The 14,204-nt window shown below is 42.2% G+C and overlaps 1 protein-coding gene across 1 annotated transcript; it reads right to left on the reverse strand.

Annotated features, from left to right (window-relative positions):
* Positions 1-9,207: 9,207 nt before the first annotated feature.
* LOC135709581 (uncharacterized) lies at positions 9,208-10,029 on the reverse strand. The gene has a single exon (XM_065231974.1). It carries the CDS (start codon positions 10,027-10,029, stop codon positions 9,208-9,210), a length of 822 nt encoding a protein of 273 aa, XP_065088046.1.
* Between the last annotated feature and the right edge of the window lie 4,175 nt (positions 10,030-14,204).

Consider the following 14,204-nt stretch of genomic DNA (forward strand, 5'->3'; position numbering starts at 1 on the left):
CAGGAGTTCTCCCGGAACTTCTTGAAGTTTCTCGAAATTTTCCTGAAGTTCATGAAGCTGCCCTAAATTCATCGAAACTAACCTTTACAGATATTTTAACTTTCCTGAAAATCAGCAACAATCCTGAATTTATAGGGATTGCTCTTAAAATCTCTGAGCATCCCTGAAGATCTCCAGACCCAGCTTCTCTGAGATTCTTGGAACTTCTTTAAAGTTTCTCCGATTTTCCTCAAGTTCACTGGATATCCTTGAATTTCTTAGAACATCTCAAAAGTTCCTGCAGTCTCCCTTTTCCTTTTTTGAAGTTCTCGAAACTTACCTGAAGTGCCCGAACTTTTACAAATGTTTTTGGATCTTCCCTTATCCCTTATTCCTCAGTATGTCCATGAAACTTCGCCGGTGTTTCCTTTCATTCCTCAGAACTTCTTTTGATAGTGTTCCTGGAATTAACCTGAAATTAATATGAAACTGCCCTGAAGATCTCTACGTTTCAAGACGATTGTGTCGGTCGCAACGTAGCAGCGCTCCCGGAGGCTCCGAGAGAAATAGGAGAAAAAGGACAGTGGTGAGGGTAGCTCGAGCACCGACAAACCGACATGACACTTAATTCTGACTTATGCCCGAAAACCGTAAACGGCTGATTTAAATGTGCAATGATCCGAACTGTCAAAAACATTGGATTTTTTTATGTAGATAAAAAAATTTGTCCTGAATAGATCAGACACGAACCAATTCATAACTTTTGTATGCGGGTTCATGGCTTAGCTAAATATTTCTCGCGAACACGGAACCAGATGTCAGTAGTGGCTCGAGTGTACCTTTTTCGAATAGGTAGGCTACTCTTCCTACCGATGTTGGGAATATCACCTCCGTCACGGAGAAGTGGACTAAGAAGAGGAAGAAAAATCAGGGCCAGTCCGATGGTGCGAGTGACGATGTAACAACGACAAACGGCAGCGACATCGGTGATTTCGGTGACGCCGTTGAAAACGAGAATTTGCGTTGCAGCTGAGTACAATGTGATGCTCCGTACGAAGTGACCGTGAACCACCGACAAACCGACATGACACTTAATTCTCAGTTATGCTCGAAAATCGTAAACGGCCGATTTAAATGTGCAGTGATCCGAACTGTCAAAACCATAGGATTTTTTGATCTAGATAAAAATACTTTGTCCAGAATAGATCAGACACGAACCAATCCATAACTTTTGCAAGCGGGATCATGGCTTAGCTAAACATTTCCCGCGAACACGGAGCCAGATGTCAGTAGTGTGCTTTGGTTAAAATTTTTGCTGTTTTTGCTATGGTCATTCATGTCGGTTTGTCGGTACGTGAGCTACCTGAAGGATTCCAATGCGGAATACTTTACGCATGACATCCCCTGTGAGAAGCCTTTCAAGTTAGTTATACCGAACTTCAACCCCAAGACCGAAATCAAGGGCCGGTACAAGCTGGCCCCAATCGCTGTCTTCTGGATGACGAGAAGAGACAAAAAAGTGAAGACGTACCCGGATTGTCTTTTCTTTGTGCACTTCCAGAAAGGGACGGTGACGCTCAATGCGCTGCAAGCTACCCGCTCGATCTATTCCATCATCGTACGCTACGGTGGAAACTAACGATTTTAAATTGGCTCAATACTTGACTAGCCTATTGGTCCCAAGCAAATCAATTAACGTACCCCATTCTAGTCAAAATTCTAGTACTACACAATATTTGTTTTGGTTCGCAATGAAAGTTTGACAGATAAAATGAGGGGTTAGTGGGTTTTCGAGGGGTGAATCGATTAGCTTGGGACCGAAGATAGTACCAGAGCTGAGCCAAAAAGTTGAGCACGTTTCTTCGGGACCTACTAGTCTTAGAGTTACCACTGTGGCCATACCGTGGCGGCCATCGTGACGTAAAACAATGCCAGCGGTGCCTCAATTTTAGACACGGTATCCGCAACTGTAACATCAAACCACGCTGCAGCAACTGCGCTCAAGAACAAGCCGACTGCCCTGCGGGTGGAGCCGTGGCGTTAAAATGCGCCAAATGTGGTGGTGCTCATCACGGTCCCGACAGACACTGCTCTAAACGCGAGGACTTTAAACGCATCCGAAAGCAGGTGGCAACCAACAATCAACCAGGACGGAGGATTTTCCGTCTCTTCTTGTTCCTCAGCAAAGGCAAGCGAGTTCGCTGGTGCAACCCGCCCCCTAAAGAAACTTCCGATGATTCTACTGGACAATCATCTCTGTTCTCATCGGATGAATTGATGGAAATTTTCGTCAACATGACTGGTGCTCTTCGTAGTGCCACATAAGCCCGAGCAGATCCAAGTACTCGGTAAGTTCATCATCCAGTATGGCGTCTAAACCGCTAACTATCGAACGGTACCTATGCCGAAGATTTGGAAACGCAGTGCAGGCGTATTTCTGTTTCCGAGCCGAAAAAGAAGGAGGACGAAAACGGCCAGCGGCTCATTCATCGACAGAAACGTTGCTGCTCTTCTGTATTTGCTGCTTAGAAAACGACGAGCCTGTGATTTGATCAATGTCATTTTTGAGGGATTGGTTAAATCATTCAATGTTTTGTACACAATTTCAGTTTATATTTAATACCAAGTTGTTGTGTGCTGGGATTTAGACATTGCTGTTGTATATGCAAATCCACAAGCTAGTTTCTTTTCTCTTTTCTTTTCTTTATTCTCCTTACAGAAAGCGAGTAATGGTGCTGTAACCATAAGCCATATAGGGCTAGGATAAGAGTTAGTGCTCATGTCCCATCCATCCGAAGAAATGGAGCATCACTTAACCTAGACTAGATTCTTGCAACGACCAAACATTTATGTATTACATAACAACGAAACGTACGGTAGCGGCGCCGGTGGTGTAGTGGTAAGCGTGATTGCCTCTCACCCCAGCAGGCCTGGGTTCAATTCCAGTCGGTGCCGCCGGGATGTTCTGAGGCATAACATCTTTGATCACGCTTTTGTTCGAAAGGGAAGTAAAGCCGTTGGTCCCCGGTTCATGAGTTGATTGGTCGATAGGTAAGGTCCAGGTGTGGGAGCTGCCTCCCTGGCGTCGGTAGCAAGGTGCTCAGCACGGAAAACAAGATCGACGGAAAACAAATCAAGGGAAAAAAAAACGTACGGTACGAGATGTCCAGGTTTTATTCATTCATTGAATTTTAAAGCATCGTGTTTAAACCTTAGGTTAAAACAAGCCCCATGTTTCTGAATCAGCTTGCTCCTTAAAAGCCGCACAATGGGCCTGGCAGTTTTGATATGCGTTGCGCATTTGTAATGTGTAACGTATATCAAATAGACAAAAAAAATGATGAAGGTATATCCATAGAGGTAACTCTAAGACCAGAAGAAACGTGCTCAACTTTTTGGCTCAGCTCTGGTACTCTCTTCGGTCTCAAGCTAATCGATGCACCCATCGAAACATAGGAAAATCCACAAACCCCTTATTTATCTGTCAAACTTTCATAGCGAATCAAAACTAACATTGCGTAGTACTAGAATTTCAACTAGAATGGGATAAGTTAATCGATTTGCTTGGAACCAATAGGCTAGTCAAGTAGTGAGCCAACATAAAATCATTAGTTTCCACCGGTTGGTATATCCACAGTCAACAGACATAACTCTTGCACTTCATAGAACACGCATTTAACGATCATTTTAAATTTTTCTTAGTTGGTAGTACCAACAATCAATACGAAACTAACGATTTTAAATTGGCTCACCACTTAAGTAGCCTATTGGTCCCAAGCAAACGATTAACGTACCCTATTCTAGTTGAAATTCTATTACTACACTATGTTTGTTTTGATTCGCTATGAAAGTTTGACAGATAACATCAGGGGTGTGTGGATTCATGCAGAACATGCAGGGGTGAGTGAAATAGCTTGGGACTGCTTGAGACCTTTGTTCTGGTACTGAGTGAGCCAAAAATAATAATGATTTTCTTCGGGACCCAGTGGTCTTAGAGTTACCTCTATGTTAGTACCATAGAGGTTACTCTAAGACTAGAAGGTCCCGAAATAACGTTCTCAACTTTTTGGCTCAGCTCTGGTACTCTCTTCGGTCCCAAGCTAATCGATGCGCCCCTCGAAATATTAACAAAAAATCCCCGAACCCCTCATTTTATCTGTCAAACTTTCATAGCGAATCAAAACAAACATAGTGTAGCCGGCGCCGGTGGTGTAGTGGTAAGCGTGACTGCTTTCTAACCACCCCGATGGGTCTGGGTTCAATCCCAGCCGAGGTCGGTGGGATTTTTGTGATGCATAAAAATCTCTGGTCACGTCTTCCTTCGGAAGGGAAGTAAAGCCGTTGGTCCCGGCCCATGTGTGTTTGAATGGGTGCGATATCCTACGCAGGTGTGGAAGCTGCCTTCCTGCACATTCGATTGCTGTCAATGGATGGCAATCGATGTCCGTCGGTGATTGGCACTAGATTGCGGAACAGAGACCGACGTTAAATAAAGGAAAGAAAAAAAAAAACATAGTGTAGTACTAGAATTTCGACTAGAATGGGGTGCGTTAATCGATTTGCTTGGGATCAATAGGCTAGTCAAGTAGTGAGCCAATTTATAATCGTAATTTTCGTATTGATTGTTGCTATTACAGTGTGCGCAATAGATGGCAGTAGTGTTTTAGTGACGATGTTTTACTGTGAAAAATATTCAATGCGTTATGTCTGTTTGTCTGTGATATATCCACCATTTTCCAGAATGCTTTCAACAACTGGTTGTGTTGGTGTTAGATTAGATTAGATGAGAAAACTGATTGTATTCTGTAGGAGTTCAGTCGTAGTTCCTCAAACTATGGAGTAATAATAACTTGAAACGTATCTTCCCGAAAGCGTATTTAATAGCAAACTGCAGAACCTAAATTTCTGGTTTACTTTAGCTTGTAAACACCATTTAGTTACTGTTACGATGTTTGCTCATAATTCGACACAGAACCACAAACACTTATTAGATTTTTACTCCAACGAAGCACTATTTAACAATCAGTTCAACGGTTAAATCAGTTACTGACTCTAACCGGTTCATAGAAAAACAAAAAAAAAACAAAAATGAAGTGTTCATTCTTGCTGTCGTTCCTGATACTTGCTGTTGAGTTGTCGTTAATGTATGCTCAAAAGCAGGAAATGAGAGATTGGGAAGATGACAGTAACATCCATTACCTTTGATCAGATATCGGAATTGTTTCAATTACCATATCTCTCCACAGTTCTCCCGATATTCAAGAGAAGTCTTCAGGGTGTAATATACGATAATGCATAGCTCCATGTGGTGCGGAACTTTTAAAACAAGAAGGAAAGTCAGTAACATCGTACGGCAGTTAATTATGATAAACATGCTTAGAAAAATATATGTTCCTGTAAAACGTTGTTCAAGATCTGAAGGACCTTCAATTCCCTCATATGATAAATCTGATGAAAATTTCCGTTTTTTCGATCACACTACACACGAAACTTCAAGCTGATTTTACTTAACAATTATTTATTGAACTTACACTTAACATATAAAACAAACTGATTTCAAAAATATGAACAGAAACACCTTCCAATTTGACACCGTCCTGTGGCGTATCCTCGGCCTCTACACTGGGACCTACAGTTGGGGCTGGTACAATTCAGCACTTGTACGAACATCCGTTTCGAAGGATCTGCACCGGAAAATCGAAGATTCAATTACTATGATCACAACTTTTCACCAAAAAAAAAACATCATTCACTTACTGATGGCGTTGCTCTCCGTTTCTGTGGCAATTGCAGCCGACCGCGTGGCAGTCACCGCCAGGAACAGCATTAGAATGCAGTACAAATATTTCATTCTGTTGCTTTTTCCTGAGTGCCTTCGAGTTTGGTCCTATTAAAGCAAACAGAAAAAAAAATCTTCTGCGACCGATCCACCCGAGCAAAGTAAGTTTATTAATCAAACTAAAAGCATTCCCTCGCGAACCAATTACCTTATATTGAACCCCAACCAAGCCAAGCGCCAATTCATGTACCGTGATCCTTATCATCCCAGGTGCTACACAGGAAATTCTTCTGGCGAATTCCTGTGTACCTGCGACGGTTATGATGCGATGGGGCTCGTTTGTCACTGATAACAAAGCTCTTCTCTCTCCTAGAAAACTCAGAACAAACATCGAGCAACGATATGACGAAGGTGCGCGTTGATTGACATCGCTTGAAGAACGAAGACCCCCCGAAGAACACAGCCGCACTCATTGAGGGAAATAAACGATTCTTTAGAACTAAGACGACGTACCTAGCCGACCCAAGCCCGATGTTTTCTGTCACATGATGAGTTGCAAATACAATAGTACATGGCGGAAATGATAACACTGTTGTCGACAACAGTTACAGTTGAAAATCAACAAGTCGTATGGGGGAGCATCCATTAACAATGTCACGTTCATGCAGTAGGCCCAACCGGTGGGAACTAACGATTTTAAATTGTCTCACTACTTGACTAGCCTATTGGTCCCAAGCAAATCGATTAACGTAGCCCATTCTAGTCGAAATTCTAGTACTACACTATGTTTGTTTTGATTTGCTATGAAAGTTTGACAGATAAAATGAGGGGTTCATGGATTTTCTTATGTTTCGAGGGGTGCATCGATTAGCTTGGGACCGAACATAGTACCAGAGCTGAGCCAAAAAGTTGAGCACGTATCTTCGGGACCTTCTGGTCTTAGAGTTACCTCTATGATAATACCATAGAGGTAACTCTAAGACTAGTTTTGTAAGTTGCATTCAATTTGGGTATCATTTGACGCCTGGGAGGAAAAATAAGGTCGTGCAAAAAGTGAATCGGGTGTATTTACGATGTTCTAGGTTCTAGGTCAGTTTATCAACGACAAGCGCAACTTTAAACATTTTCATTGCAACGATCTATGTCCAAATTAATTAATCGAGTCGCATCATTTACGATACATTTTACAGTGACAGCTCCTTCCACAGTGGTTAAATAAGAGACGCGCGAAGACTGAAGCCAAAAGTTCAAATCGAACCGTCAAACGCGGTTCCAATCGAGCAATATAAATAAACACGAGCGCTTCACGAGGAAAAGCGTGAGGAGTATTGAGATGGCGGTTAAAATTTCATTTTAGAGATTTAAATAATTATAATTAAGTTTTCCTAATAAAAAAATACCATAAACGAATGACAACCCAAATTATTGAACTGTTCTACAAATGGTTTGAATTATACCCGAAACACGTCGTTAGGCAACATATGCATAACAATTTCATTATGGTTGCGTATGAAAAGTGCAATTGAATACTATTTGAATTTTGGAATACAAATAAATCACAAGTAAAATCTTTTGAGGACAATTGTTATTTAACAACACTCACTTGAAAAGTTTTTTTGTTGTTGTTTGTTCCCCATATAAAAAAAAAATAATTTTAAAAATTATACACTGGTTCTCGGCTTCGTGAATTTCTCTTGGACATTTGAGCTATTCTAGAGTTCTATAAAAAACAACATATTCTCAACCGATTGACTTCCTTTCCGTATTTCTACCGGTTACCCTAAATACTTATCAGCGAATTTGTCACGGATTTTTTTTTCGTAATTCATCATTACCAGAACAAAACCTAAGGTATTAAAAAAAGCTTGCCACAGAACTGCTGTAAATGCTCAGCAATGAAGTGGCTGTCTCTGTTGTCGTTTGTGATCGTTGCCGTTCAGATGGCGCTTTCCTTGGGAGTCTATGAGCGTCAAACGAGCATGGGTAACATCGAATCACTTTTTTTTTCATTTCAATCGTAAATCCTCCTACTGATGTTTCTTTCAACGATAGCTAAGGGAACGAACGGCTGCAGAGATGACGATTGTAGAAGGAGCTGTATTCAAAGTGGACATGCCAGCGGAGCTTGCGAAACCGTATGGTCTGGTATAGTATCTTATGATCGAAAATGTAAATGTACTTGGTGAAACTAAGGGTGCCAAAAACACTTACCCGCGTTTGCACTTACATGTGAATCTGAAGATTTAGTATACTAACGTGGATTAATGACTTCTTCGAAAATAAAATCCATGTTTTTTTTGCTAATCCGTCCCACCGGGAATTCAGTGTCTGCCTTCAGCTTAGTGTTTTAGTGTTCTAATAGCACTCCCGCTGTTCCAATCAGAGGGTTTTAAGTTCGCTCTCAAGTGTTTTCGAGACCGGCACCAGCAGTTTTGCCTCTCGGTTTGGACCACGGGATGTATTCAATTACTGTCGGTGTGGAGTTCTATGAAAAAAAAAGCACACGGCAACCTTTTTTTTAGCGATTTGTGAAAAATTATAAAAATTTAGATAACGTATAATTTTCTAGTTAAATTTTTTTTTTATATGAAAAGCTTGTGAAAATGCAATCTTTTTGAAAAATAAGAATTGAACAAAATCGTAGAACAACAACTTTTGGGAAATTTCTTGAACTTTTTGTTCATATGATTTTTTTTTTTGTAATTTTTGCATAGAGAACAATATTTGAGACTTTTTGAATCGTTTTCTGTGTAAACAATACAAAAATGTTTCGCAAAAAAAAGTTCAACCATTTGACCCAAAATTGTTGTTCTACGATTATTGTAATTTTTCCAATCTCAAAGGTTCTAAATATTACAAAAGTTTGCATTTTCCACTAGCTTTTTTTTTACGTAGGACCGTCTTTAATTTCTATACTGGGGGTACACTTTGTGAAAACCGAAAATGCAACATGAAACAAAATTAGGACAGATTTTGAACATTAATAACTCAGCTGCCCCTGGACCAATTTCAATAATTTTATCACCAATCGATCAGGAATATTTCTACGAAATGCTTCCAACTGATGATTTTCAACAAAAAAAACCATTGAAAAAGTGGTGATGTCAAGCATTGTCCAATGTACAAATGAAAAGTGATATTTTTTTTTTTTTTTTTTTTTTTTATATCTTTATTAAGGAGACTTTCAGCCGTTGGCTGGCTCGTCTCCGAATACCCCAGAGGGGGGTATTCCTAGGGGAAAAGGGGGTTTACAGAGTTTTTAGAATGTACAGAGTTTTGGTTTTAGAAACTTATGTTTCCTGTCTCAGCTAGCTGTCAAATTTTCATTTCAAAGGCTGTCTAAAGGACCCCGGTAGAGCCCCACCGGCAGAGACGGTTGCCGGGCCTGCTATCAATATCGTATTTTAAATATTTTTGTAGATTCCTGCTTCCTTCGTAAAGCAGATGAGTTAGATTTCCGCTACCGGGTCGTTTTGGAGGACGTCCCGAATGTTGTCGGCCAGACCGTACAACTCCCGTGATCCGTGGAAACACGGGCAGTTGATAAGGATGTGCTCAACCGTCATCGTTGTTCGGCACGCGTCGCATCTCCTCCGGAAGCCTCCACTGCTGCTGCTTCCCATGTTGTGAGTAATCCGGGTGTGACCGGTTCGAAGTCTGGAGAGTATTCTCTGTTCCGCGTAACTTTTGGTATCCGTCCATGGAGCCGTTTCCCCTTTGACCTTTCTAATGAAAAGCTCTTGGTTGCTGTTCCATTCGTTGCCCCATGCTGACCTGATGGTAGATTTTATCCAGACTTTCAGGTCTTGTCTGGGGACCGACTTGTGGGCAAGACGGCCGCTTCGTCCGGTGGCCGCGAGGTGGTCGGCTTCAATGTTACCGGCGATTCCGCAGTGGCCCGGTATCCACATGAAGGTGGTGCCGGGTTGTGTGTGCTTCTGGATGGCCTGAATCCACGGGTGGCGTGCAGTGGAAGATTCCAATGCAGCCAGAGCGCTGGCGGAGTCCGTGAGTATGCATAGAGGGGAGGAGGATGGTAGGGAGGCCGCGTAATGTAGGGCTGCTGCTTCTGCTGAGAAGACCGAGCATTGGTCCGGGAGTTTCCAGAAATGGGATGTTCGGCCATCAGTTACTCCAAAACCTACTCGGCCCCTAGCCTTCGATCCGTCGGTGTATCGGAGTTGGTGGTTATGGTACATCGTTCTCAGTCGCTCGGTGAGGCAGGTTCTCATTTCCGCCGAGTTGTCCCCTGCTCTGAATCGGTTGGCCATGGTTCTATCTGATCGGATGGGGGAGGCATCCCACTCCCTGGATCCGACCCAGTGGAGTTTAGACACCGGAGGGAGCTCCTGGTGGGCGGTCTCCTGGAGAATTCGTTTCCCCTCCGAGAGGAGATAGAAATCTCCGAGTGATAATTTTATCAATATTTTCATGAAATCAACGTTCTTCCCTAACTCAGTCTTAGAAATGAACTAGCCTTCGGCTAAAAATCTCTTAAATAAAGAATTAAAAAATCAATTTTCAATCAGTGCCTTAGACTTTGCTACTTCCCCTCGGGCTGGAGGTCAGCTAAAGACATCTCCATCCGGAAGCCTGGGTAAGATCCGTCCTCTCTTTTAAGTTACCAACCCATCAGCCTTCTCTCGGGGTTATCTAAGTTGTTCGAAAGAGCAGTATATCACCGACTCCTGGCATCTGCCGATGGAAACAACTTGTTGCTCTAGGAGCAGCTTGGCTTCCGTAAAGGTCGCTCGACTATTCACCAGCTAGCTCGAGGGACAAACATTCTCAGATGAAACAAGTCTGTACCTAAAACATATGCCATGGCATTGTTGGACGTTGAAAAAGCGTTCGACAATGTCTGGTATGATGGCCTGGTCTACAAATTGCAGCGATACGGTCTTCCAATCTTCCTTGTGAAGATCATTGAAAACTATCTCTCGGACAGGACATTCCGAGTCTCTCTGAATGGTATCACATCGGATGGCTTCAATGTCGGTGCGGGTGTTCCACAAGGAAGCATCCCTGGACCCATCTTGTTCAATCTGTTCACCTCCGATATGCAGGCTCTCCCTGATGGTGGATCGTTGTCCCTGTTCGCAGATGACATATCCATCGTCTACAAGGGTAGGGTCATCGGAGCTCTGACCTCCAAACTTCAGTGAGGACTGGATGTCCTGTCTGATTATTTCAACAGCTGGAAGATGCGTATAAACGTGGCAAAAACCCAGGTCATCGTCTTTCCTCATTCCAAATTTCCCAGACTTGTTCCATCTGAGAATAATAAGATCAACTTGAACGGCACTGTGGTGGAATGGTCCAAAGAGGTAGCCTACCTCGGCATTACACTTGACAGCAAGCTGCTTTTCAGGGAACACGTTGACAAAACGAAAATCAAATGCAAAATCCTGATGAGATCCCTGTTTCCGCTCATCAACAGGAGATCCACTCTGTCTCTGAAAAACAAGCTTGCTGTCTAAAAGAAAACAATCCTTCTCGTCATAGAATACGGGGTCAGAATCTGGGAGAGTACCGTGGATTGCCATCACCTAAAATCAAGCTTGCAAATGCTCATTACAGCTGAAATGCTGTTTTTCGGATTTATGAAGCTATGAAATATTTTAATGATAATACTTCTTTACAAGATGCAAAAAGAGAAGGTAAAGTGTGTGTATGACACATAAAACCTGTCAATTTAGCTTTCAGAGGGTCACAATAGCGATTAGCTGTAACGATGAGCGAGCAATCAGTAATCATAACATTGCTAGTTGTGGTCTTCTGAAAGCAAAATTCGACAGTGAGCATGCATAAGGACCTACACGCGATGATCGATTCTCTTCGTCGATGTTCTCTTTCGTTAATAACTCGCTAGATTTAACGTTTATCGGGGCGTTTGCTGTTACTTTTGATAGCTAAAACAACCTGTTACTGCTCTGCATTGAACAAATTCTAGGAAATTGTTTCACTTAGCTGTAGCAATGCAAAGAGAAAATCGATGAAGAGAATCGATCATCGCGTATTCGCCCTTATGCATGCTCACTGTCGAATTGACAAATTTTATTTGTCATACACAAACTTTACGACCTATTCTTGCCTCTTACAAATAAAAATTATCATTATAGTATCTCATACCGTATGCGTGATAATGTTTAAACCATCGTACAAATAAGGTTCCCGTTTAATCTGTGCATACAATGCCTTGGTTTTCTTTGCATGCACGTAACCTATAGCAAGGTGACTACATATAGGTGTTCTAATGTGTCTAATTCATGATTCAGCCATGTTGGATTTTTTTATGGCACAGCGACCGAGTTTGTTTACAATTTGCTCTAAAACCGCACCCCCCGCGACCTCCTCGCCTATATAGTGACAAAGCTGTATCACCATTTATATACCCACCATGACCTGTAGCTCATACCGTAGTAGGCTGTGTATAAAAGAAAATGGTTTACTTAGTTTGACAGTTGCACCATGACGAAGTGACAGCGTATTCGTGATTTGTCCCACGCGCAAATGTCGCAAAAAGACATTTCAATCGCCGTGGGAGTGTCCCGGTGGACCGTCAAAGGGTTTTAGACCGAGAAAAGAAAGGACAACTATCCGCGAAGGTCGTCCGAGGTCAGCTCGGGTTTCGAGGGTAATCGTTGCTATCAAAAGGAAGATTCGGGTGAATCCAGTGCGTTCAATACGGAAAACGGTAAAGGAACACGGGAACAGTGACTTTACGGCACGGAAGATCGTAAAGGAAGATTGCGGAGCGAAGTCGAGGGCACGGAAAAAAAACTCACATGATTACCAACCGCATCCGGGAGCTACGAGTCGAACGATGCAAGAAAATCTTGAACTTCCTTAAGCGAAAAATCCGGTAATTCCGATCACCGACGAGAGCATGTTTACCGTCGATCCCGTATCAAATTCCAGAACCGACCGGTATATTAGTTCTCTTCCGGTAAAAGACGTGGTTGACGAGCACAAGAACGTGTATCTGATCAAGCATCCTGCTAGCGTTATGGTGTTTGGGTTGGTGGCTTCCGATGGCAAAAGAATGGACCCGGTGTTCATTCCAGAACGCGACAAGGTCAACACGGAGGTCTACATCGGGATTTTAAGTGAGTGTGTTCTTCCGTGGATCAAAGAACAGTACAGTCCGAAGCCAAATGTTGTATTTCAACAAGATGGGGCTCCGTGCCACACCTCGAACCGCACTCAGAAGTAGTTGCAGGAACATCTTCCGTTCTGGGCGAAGGATATGTGGCCGCCATCCAGCCCCGACCTTAATCCGCTGGATTACTCAATATGGCGCGTCATGAAGGCCAAGGCCTATTCTAAACGCCACCCGAGTACAGCAAACCTCAGACAAACATTGACGCGTACCTGGAGAGAAATGGATCCAGACTACATTATTAGAACCCGAGGGGGACGACTCTATCTACAATGCAGGAAATATTGTGTTTTGCTGTGGCTAGCTGCTCGCACACTGAGTAGATAGAAAGAAGATTGATGACAATTCTGAAGATTTCCTGCAAAAAGATGATGCGCAATGCAAGTAGATGCGCGAAATGAAAGAAGATTTTTCGAAGATTAATTCACTAGTGTGAGCCTTTTTGAGCATCTACAATTGAGATTTAGATGTGTCGCCCCCCTCGTTAGAACCTGCCGTGAATTCCGGAAGCGTGTGAAAGCCGTAATAGCAACAAGTGGAAACTCGATCGATGATTAACATAGTTTAAGACTCTGATAAACATCCTCCTTTGAATAAATTAAAAAAAAAAAACCCGAAAACGAAATTTTTTAGAATTTTTTTTAATTTTGGCATTGCTCAATGGTGCAAACATTATCACACATACGGTATTTTCACAATTACGAAAAATAGCATTTTAGCTGTAATGAGCAATTGCAAGCCTGCCTAAAATTACAAATGGTCCAAAACAAGATCCTGATCAACTGTCCTCCACGCACTCAAAACTCTGAGGTCCATCACCTGGCTGGTCTTCAGACGCTGGAATTACGGAGAACTGCTACCATCTAAAGGTTCAGAGATTGCTGTAGGCGATCCGATCAGCAGATCATCAGGGATCTGGCACGTTAGGTTAAGTAGGTAGGTTATCAAATTTTTAAAACTCAAATTTAACAAACCCTTTAGAGGGTATTCTGTAAATTAGCGCTAAACGCAATCGTCATACTAGAAAAATCAGTTTAACCGAACCAAAGGCTGCAAAACCAGTGTTAAAACATAATGAATCAACAAATACATCAAGAGCAAATTTTCATTACGTCGAATGTAACAAAGGTAAACAAAGTCGAGCTATCAGTGTCAATCGATTCTCCTGCTATTACATTATATACTGACCGAATATAGGATCAAATCCCATTTTTAAATTTATTTACCAGTCAAATTGCTTTTTGACGTAATCACTTTCCGATCAAAATAGTTTTCGATGTTACT

This window comes from Ochlerotatus camptorhynchus, unplaced genomic scaffold, assembly GCF_037179485.1.
Source record: "Ochlerotatus camptorhynchus isolate MF236.1 unplaced genomic scaffold, CSIRO-AGI_Acam_v1.1 ptg000361l, whole genome shotgun sequence".
Lineage (NCBI taxonomy): Eukaryota > Metazoa > Arthropoda > Insecta > Diptera > Culicidae > Ochlerotatus > Ochlerotatus camptorhynchus.

What these genes read in the sequence shown, in the direction of transcription:
- LOC135709581 (XM_065231974.1), bottom strand. Translation starts at nt 10,029, where the DNA reads ATGGCCAACCGATTCAGAGCAGGGGACAACTCGGCGGAAATGAGAACC.